The sequence below is a fragment of the Paralichthys olivaceus genome, chromosome 15 (genome assembly GCF_024713975.1).
Source record: "Paralichthys olivaceus isolate ysfri-2021 chromosome 15, ASM2471397v2, whole genome shotgun sequence".
Lineage (NCBI taxonomy): Eukaryota > Metazoa > Chordata > Actinopteri > Pleuronectiformes > Paralichthyidae > Paralichthys > Paralichthys olivaceus.
The window spans coordinates 21,489,887-21,498,871 of NC_091107.1; the positions used below are offsets into that span (position 1 = coordinate 21,489,887).

Below are 8,985 nucleotides of genomic sequence, written 5' to 3' on the forward strand. Positions count from 1 at the left end.
TTGGACTGATACCACTCCTCCATTTTCATTTTGCCTCAGTACAACAACAGCATCCTGATCAGCTAGACTGACGGTGGGGTGAGTAGCTTTATGATCAGAGGAGGCTGTAAAAGTCAAAGAAGAGAAAGCGATAATGCTCCCCGTCCTTCAGCAATCACTGTCCATGAGCGGCTGAGCGGGGCAATCAGCTGTCCAATCACTGTGCAGAGCAGAGTGATGGGAAAACAACCTTTGCCTTGATTTATATGTAATTGTTTGCAATTTTAATGATGTCTTTTTTTTTTCTCTCTTCCCAGGAAATGAGATAAGGACACAGATGAGTTTTGTCAGTGTACCATCGATGCCTCCATCATCCGCCATCTTTCCACTGTGGCCACAATAATCTGAACTAGAGGAAACATTTAGGCTGTCAGATACCAGACTCTGTCATTGCTGTGAAAGAAAGACCAATGGACTTGACATCTTGTTTGTTTGGTATTACCATGATTATTTATAAGCTAACCAGTTCTTTCCGCTCCGTTGATTTGTAAATACCTGTGTCTGTACTGTTCTTTTGTGGGATACAGGGAAAGAGACGTATATATTGTATTTATGAGGATAAAAAAACAAATGGAAAACAAACAAAAAAAATCTGTTATTATAAAAGAAAAAAAAGCTCATGTCTTCTTGAATGTGCCAACTTTTTTTGTCAAAATGTATCCTTTTTTTGGAAAAGCATTAACTACTGTTGCACTCTCTTGTTGTGATGGCAAAACAACAGAAAATATGAAGCACAAAGTGTGTTGGCTGGTCGAGAGGGGCGGCTGGAAAAGCCAAAACGAGCGGGTTCTCGCTCCTGGAAGGACGCGTCTGTCTGAGCGCTTCCCCCGCCGGGATCCCTGCACCTATAGTCCGCTAAGAATGTCATACTTTTCTATGTTTCCTTGGGTTTCTCTGCTGCAGCAGCAGCAGCAGCAAACTGCTCCGGTGTGCCAGCAGACAGACAGGCTTTATGAAAGTTTGATTGTAACCCCTCCCGCTCCTCTCTGCTCCCCTCCCTGAACTTGTTCATCCGAGGGACCGTTGGCTGCAGTTGTGAGAAGAAATTTGCAAATACTCTGTCCAAAACAAACAAAAAAAATGTATGTGGGCTGACTTTTTTTGTACTCTTGTCGTTTTGTAAATGTACAATAAAATACATTTGCTGATCAGAGCCGTTATTCATTACTGTGGAGCAGCTTTGAGGGAGTCAATTTGTCTGTCTTAAACAACAAATTGATCTGGAGTCTAATCTGCAACTTCTATAAAGTTTCATATTCATGGTGGTAATGATTAAAAGCATATAGTTATAATACCATTCAATAATGATGTCATCAGAAGATTATTTATCTAATATGATGTCAAATAACTGGTTCATCTAAATATGCAGATGTAAATTGTGTCTCTATTCTTATTGGCAGCAGCGTTACTAAACTATATGATGTCACTTTCTGACTAAATAGTCATGATGATGTCATTCCTACCACATGATCATAAATTATTCTGTATAAGCTGCAGGTCAGGTCTATAGTCCATGTAAGATACAAACTCGACTGCAGTCAGGACCACTTAAAGGTTCAGTGTGTAGAATTTAGTGACATCTAGAGGTGAAGTGTCATGTCCACAGAGAAACTGTGGTGAACTTCAGTTGTCATAAAAACTCAAAAGGTTTTAGTTTGTCCAGTTTGGACGACAGTAAAAAACATGGCGGCCTCCACAGAGAGGACCCCCCTCTGTGTAAATATAAAGTTTTTAAATATAAAGGCCCATTTAATGATAAAGAAAACAACAATTCACACAATTTAGATGAAACACACCCGTAAAAACATTGGGAGGATTATTTTATACAAAAATCACCTTCACCTAAATCTTAAACACTGAACCTTTATTCTTTTGAACAGTATTGTTGACTTTCACATTTGACCTTTGACCAATCAGCTCCTAAAACAAATCACCTGGAGATACCATCCCAAGTAATTATCCCACTAAGTTTTGTACAGACACACACACACACACACACACACACACACACACACAGGGGCAAAAACAATTCCTGGCTTCCGGCTTCACCAGCTCGAATGGTAATAATAAAGATTATAACTAGAATGGACATACAAATGTGTTCACAGAGTAGAAGGAACCACAGGCAGTCTTCATAAGGCATAAAAATCATGTGTACAGAAAGCAACAAAATGACCATATGGAATATCAGGATTACAACATTGTGCCGTAAATAGAGCCTACACATGGAGGAGGAGTATGGATCTGTGACATCAAGCAACGTTGAGGCGCTGCCAAACAGAAAAGGACCTGAGCCACACAGCCTCCTCCACAGAGACGAGGAGAGGGGACAGATTGCACATAATGTTCACACAGACAGGAGGGAGGAAACAAACACACAGAGGGAGGGAGGGAGGAAGGGGGGGAGGGAGGAAGTAGAGACGAGGACATTATTCACACCAAGTCTTGCTCAGATGAAGCTCTGTGTTTGTAGTTGTCTCCCTGGAAACAGGATAGTAACACAAAGAGGGCTCGTTGTGCTAAAAAGTGCTGTATTCCATTTGATGTGGCAGACTGCTGAAGCCTCACGTTACCTCCAGCTGAACTTGATGCACAGAAGTGGAACGGGGGATTTGTGCCCCATCACATACATTAGAATCACATTACAACGGATTCTACAAAGCTGTCTTCAGCGATCAAAAAACAATTCATCTAACAAACTGTTTGGGCATGTGAGTGTCTTTTTGATAGACTTGGAAAATATGCGAATCCTTTAAACCAAAGGCAAACTGATGATATGACGTGAGGCACAGCGACAACAGGACAACATACCTTGTGTAAGTTCAATCAGGGAAATATGTCTCATTCATTCACAATTCTCTTTGTAATCAGCTGACTGTTGGATGTTTACAGTAATCCAATCAGATTTTGTGATTTTGTGTGTTTGATTTCAGCCAATCATGTCGTTGCTGTCAAACTAAAGATCAGTCCCCCCCCCCCCCCCAGTCACTTCCAGTCTCCGTATCCAGTACCCTGGTGGAGCCTCAACCTCATCAGATCCTCAGTATTTCCTTGGTCCCACCAACCCCCACCAGTATCTGGGTTTCCAACCTTGATGACATCACGAGGGGTCTAAGCCAAGACTCTCACTGTGCATGGAAATAAATTCACATGGCTTTTCCTACCGCAGCTACGCAGATGACTCCCAGCTGATTCCCTCTTTTCCCCAGTCTGAAACCCAGGTGGCTGCACGAATCTCTGCCTGTCTGACCGACATCTTTCTTGAAAATCAACCATGACAAGACAAAGCTAGTTTTCCTTCCGTGAAAGTCTCTCCCACCCATGACCATACTATCACCATCGACAGCTCTGTGGTAGCTCCCACCCAGACTGCTAGGAACCTCCCTTACTGCCAACATTACTGCAACAACCCACTTGTGTAGATACATGCTGCACAACATCAGGAGAATGGGTCCCCTTCTCACTCTGAAGGCGACACAGGTTCGACTGGTCTTTAACTTATCCAAATTCACTCACACTCCTCTGCTCCCCTCACTGGTTACCAGTGGCTGCCTGCATCCATTTCAAATCATAGTACTTGCGTACCGTGCCGTGAATGGATCCGTCCCAGTCTACATCCAGGACATGGTTAGACCCTGGATCACATCTGCATCGGCCAATCATCTTGCTGCACGCTCACCTCAAAGGACAGCTTTGCCACTCAACAAAATCCCGACTGTTTGCTCCATGAAATGAGGCATAACACTGTAAATACTGTTGCAAGATGAATTTCAAGTGCGCTTGAAGATGAATGTCTCTTTTCCATGAGTTAGCCTTGGCTGGTGAACCTCTGCAAAGAGCGATGTTACAGACTCGAACCAATTTGCCTGCAATGTTTTTTGCTTTCATCCATCCCTTTAAGTTCCCCTCATATGTTTTAATGGGACTCTGCAGTGCATGTCTGAGATTCCTGTTGACATGAGTCATAAAGAGGAGGCTGAAAACTGTGTACACTTGTGCGTCAGTGCAAACTTCTAAAAACTCCTGAAGCAAACCTAATACTTTCACAGTCTCCTCAAAGCCTTCAACTCCAGTCAGACCTAAATAAAAAGAAAAAATATTGCTGCGGCTCTGTTTGCTTCTCATTCTCCTAATGCTTCATTCCTCCACCAACTTCACAGCGCATTGCGCCTGGGTGAGTGCTGTACGCACCGAGGAGCATGAAATTGCCAAGCTCCGTAATCTGAGAGTGCCTCGCACACTCCCTCTCTCTGTCCACCTGAGACAAGGCATGCATTACCCTGCAGTGCTCCACAGATGCTCGCCGTGTCTTGGCATACACAAGCTCTCTAACTCGCAGGCTCAGACGCACACCCGGCTACACACGTACATGAAGGGCCTAGGGTGTTGGTGCTCTCGCTCTGTGATCGGCCCAAAGGGACATGATTTTGCATCGCGGCTCTGTTGTAGGACACAGAAAGAGACGCATTAAAGCAGAAAATCTTTTAGAGATGTCAAAAAACATGCAGGATGTTGAGGAAAACCTGTTGAATATGTATTGACGTTTCCTAGGTCTGATATTAACAGGGAATTTGTTACTTAATACATCTCCAATATCTTTAATATAATGTATGACGGTATGGTATTGGATTAAGAAGTGCCTTAAGACTGCGATCGGCGACCAGAAGGTAATAACAACCCTGGCATGATTTATAGTGTCCTGCATTTCAATTCAATTCAATTTTATTTGTACAGTGTCGAATCACATTACACATTATCTCAAGGCACTTAACATAGTAAGGTCAGGACCCTACAATATTATAGAGAAATCCAACAGTTCCCACTACGAGCAAACAGACTCTGAGTGGGCGGCCATCTGACTCGACCGCTTGTGACGAGAAAAACAGGGAAGAGAGGAGAAGTAAAGAAAGGAGGGTGAGGAGAGGGTGAGGAGATTTGGACAGAGTAGAAAGAGAGAGCAGGAACGGTTGTGTAAGCATCATATTTAACTTCTAACAGACAGTTGTTATAATGAAAATAATGACAGTGATAAACGTGTTATCTGCTCCCTGCCATATGATTCAACACTGAGATGTTTCTGTACTTGTGTGGCTGCTGAGCTGAACCAAGAATCTTCTCTGTCCACAGATCTGGGTTTAAATAACTGAAGCTATTTAATGTGACCCTTGTAACCAGCTTTTGAGAAGATAGAAATTCTACTAATTTACTTCATTTATTTACAATTTTATTCAACTGGTTTCTTGTCAAAAAGGTACAGAGAGTGCAGCACAGCTTCTCTTTTTCAGGTGACTCACTGATCAGCAGCTCAGGATTTCAAATAGCAGCTTTAGAGAATAACAACAGATGGAGAAACATTTGATCCAATACGACTGGATTTCTATCTCTTGCCTCTGAAGATGAAGGGCGTTACACATCCTCTGGCTATAGGTTTATAGAGTGAAATAACATTTCCCAAAAAACCTCAAGCCTCAAACTTTCTCACCATGTTTCTCCAAACATAAAGCTCCTGCCTGTTGCACAATGTGATCTGGGACCAGCTCCAGACGCCACCAACATGCTCGGGATATGTGGGTATAGAAAATGGATACAAAAATAATGGATGTGAATGAATCAGTATTAAGCTGTAGCACAATACAGTGTATCATTTTAGTTTAACGCCTTTTAACATGAGCTTTTAGACCATAGGGCAAAATCCAGAAAAGCTGATCCTAATGTATCTTAATTAATTCCCTGTAAAATTCCCCATATGGAGGCAATTCTTTTTTTTCAGTCTTATCCTATTGTGATAGATGAGATGGCACTATTTTTATCAAAACTAAGTCAATGTAATATTTCATTTTCTCAAAGGACTAAAGAGTGCTTCATCAGAAGATCTCTGAATAGGGTGCAATAATTCCAACAGGTGAAAAGCTACATTTTGTCCTGGACATCTTTAAAAATTGTCGTCATACTGTTCTTATACTATTTATGTTGCAATAACAGGATTGGGACATTTTTAAAACTGCTTTTTTTGTTACTTAACCCTGGATAAGTAGTCGCTGCTTTGGAAGGAAGTCAGATAAGTCCTTACAGAAATTATAATCCACACAATGTTAGCAGGTTTTTAAATTTTATTAATTCTGGCAACGGGTCTGTGGAATCAAAAATGACTTAAATTAAATTACAACAATTAAAAGAGAACAAACGAGAGCAAAGGACAACAGATAAGACTGTGAGAAGATTTACGTTACTGACCTTCTACATCGTGACCCGACACCCCTTACCCTTTCCATGGCCCCCTCAGCTTCCATCCATCCCTCCCTCCCCTTCTCTCTCAACGAGCTATAAATCACGGCACTCAGTCATTAAGCCGTTGTCAGGGCTGGGACGCCCACCGGGGGCTGAAGGAAGAGGGCCGGCGGCCTGGGAGCATGAGGGAAGAGGCAGAGACATAGAGGAAGGGTGAAAGGGAGGGGACGGCGTCATTTAAAGCCCCATTCCCTCGTCTACAAATGCAACAGACCAATTTCCATGTTAATTTGCCACGTGACAGCAGAGATAGATGTGTGTGACTTTTTGGTGGATGTGATGCATACACAAAGAAGTTCAAATGAAGCCATTATGTCGGCTGCAAGGTCGGTGGATGTAGAAGGTAAATGATTTAGTGGTGTGTACAAGACATTCAACATTTAAGTGCTGTTTTATAATTGTAAAAGTATTTCACCCTTTTGTTTTTATCATCTTCTTTTAAAGTTCCACCAGACAGTGTGGATTATATACTGTATACACTCAGTATAGACAGAGATCAGTATGAACATGGATCCATGTTTTTAACTTCAACATGATGAAAAACACGTAATGGAAAAACACGAATGCGAAGGTAACAACACAACTGGAAAAGCCACAACATGAAAGCAAAAGCTGCAGCGCAACTACCAGAGCCACACAACGTTAACACAATCACAACGGAAGTGAGCGATAACGGATGTTGACAACGAAATGAGCAGACTTCTGAACTTTTTCTTTCTGAGATGCGTTTTTTGCTTTTTGGACGCTACAAGTACCTGAACTGTAACAACTCAAATAGACTGGCATCAAATTCTAAGCAGCAACTGGCGAGTCCAGGTTTATACAAATGACGGCTCACTCAGAAACATCCACGACTTGACCACAGAAAGAAACTACAACCAATTGCTTTTACTGTCAACAACACCCTGTCCGCTCGTTTTCATTGTGGTTGTGTTTGTGAGTGACGTCTCTGCCACCATATTCCATTTACCAGACACACACTCTCTTCTATAATGATCATTAATAATGAATTAATGATCAATACAACTTCATAGTTGTTAATGCTGATTCTTGTTATCACATAAACTCAACTTGAGAAGTGTCACATCCCTTCCACTTCCCAACTAGTTGAAGCTTTGCTGATTCAAACTCCTGGTTGCTTTGTCACTTTGAGCATCACTGTTACTCTGCCATTATCCAACACATCGTTGCTGTCAAGTGAAAGCAATCCCAAGTTTGGTGATTTGGGCATTTTCAGAAGAATAAAATATCTCCTCAGGGTTTGAGAAACGTCTCCTGTGTTTTTCAAGATTACAAAAATAAAAAAATAAGTCAGAGCAAAGGCAAACATTTAACACTCATCACATCTTCTGAAATATCAGCCGTCGCAAAGCTGATAGACGGTTTGTTTGGAGGTACGTGCTTCTCTCAGGGCGGCAACAATGGGATTAAAAGGAAATGCAAACGAACACGGACACATGGATGAATGCGGGGTCCTGAGTCCAGTCTTCCAATAAATGTGCTAATGTGAAACACACCTGTGAATGGGTGTGTGCGTGTGTGTGTTTGTGTGTATGTCTGTGTGTGTGTGTGTGCTGAGGCGGTCAACTGGTCCTGTGTGAGTGACAGGGCAATAATGAAACAGATCACCCATACGGGCGCCATTGATTCCCAGTTAATTGAATGATTACCACTTTAGCATGCAACACCACAGCTAGCTGTGCTGTCAGTCAGTGTGGGAGCTGCTGCCTGTGTGACGGAGGGAGAGATAGCTGCTGTTATCTCGCTAACTGGAGTGCCACTGCTTTCTATTAGCATGTACTATTTCTAACAAGGTATCAAATCAATTTGCTGTGAATGCACTGTGCACATGTTCCCGTGCACACTGGTTTGGAAATGATCTATCTGCTAACCCAATATTGCGTCTGTATCATGTTCCTCCTCACGTTATAATCCATTTGTGTTCATTTATTCTATTTGCTTTGATCCCATGTAGAATCCTGTTACGTTAGTGGCTGTGAAACCAACCTCATTTTCCCAGAGATCAATAAAGTCCCATCGTATTTTATACACATTGGTGCCAGTAAAGTCAGTCGACTGAGAGAAAAGACCGCGTCTTTTAACCATGACAACCTGAGGATTCAAATGTCAGCCAACAAAACTGCTAAACGGTTTCACATCGACACGCTGCAAACACTGACTGTCGGAGAAAGTGCTGAAGAGGGTCGAGTTTCATGAGCAGGGTCGTAGCCTGTGATGTTGGACAGGCTGGTGTGTAATAAGACTGGAAGCTTAGATCACACACACACACACACACACACACACACATACGAGGCTGCCCATAGTTTTATGTCTGGTCTTAGAATGGTAATTATCCATTTAGTAAAATCACAGACTAGAAAAGACATGCAGTAAATCTGTGTGTGTGTGTGTGTGTGTGTGTGTGGTTACAGTCCATGTCTAATATGGGTCATTGTTTTGCTGACATGCTATATAAAGAAGGTATTTTGGCAAAGACCAAAATCAGTGATGCACAAATCCCAAGGGCAAGAGTGTGTGTGTGTGTGCGTTTGTTTGTGTTTGTGCGTGTGTGTGTGTCTGTGTGTGTGTGTGTGTATGGACTAATAAAACAAGCAGAAATACAGTAGTGCTTGATTCATTAGTGTGAGCCTCTATAGT

At 42.2% G+C, this 8,985-nt stretch overlaps 1 protein-coding gene across 7 annotated transcripts in view; it reads left to right on the forward strand.

Annotated features, from left to right (window-relative positions):
- robo3 (roundabout, axon guidance receptor, homolog 3 (Drosophila)) overlaps positions 1-1,192 on the forward strand; it is a 151,821-nt gene extending 150,629 nt beyond the window's left edge. For 6 of the 7 annotated variants that reach the window (XM_069509946.1, XM_069509948.1, XM_069509947.1 and 3 more), the window contains one exon: positions 297-1,192. In XM_069509946.1, coding sequence (XP_069366047.1) covers positions 297-308 — 12 coding nt within the window. In that variant the 3' untranslated portion in view covers positions 309-1,192. The remainder of the gene's footprint in view (positions 1-296) is intronic. The other variant, XM_069509950.1, reaches the window with a different exon arrangement.
- Positions 1,193-8,985: the final 7,793 nt, after the last annotated feature.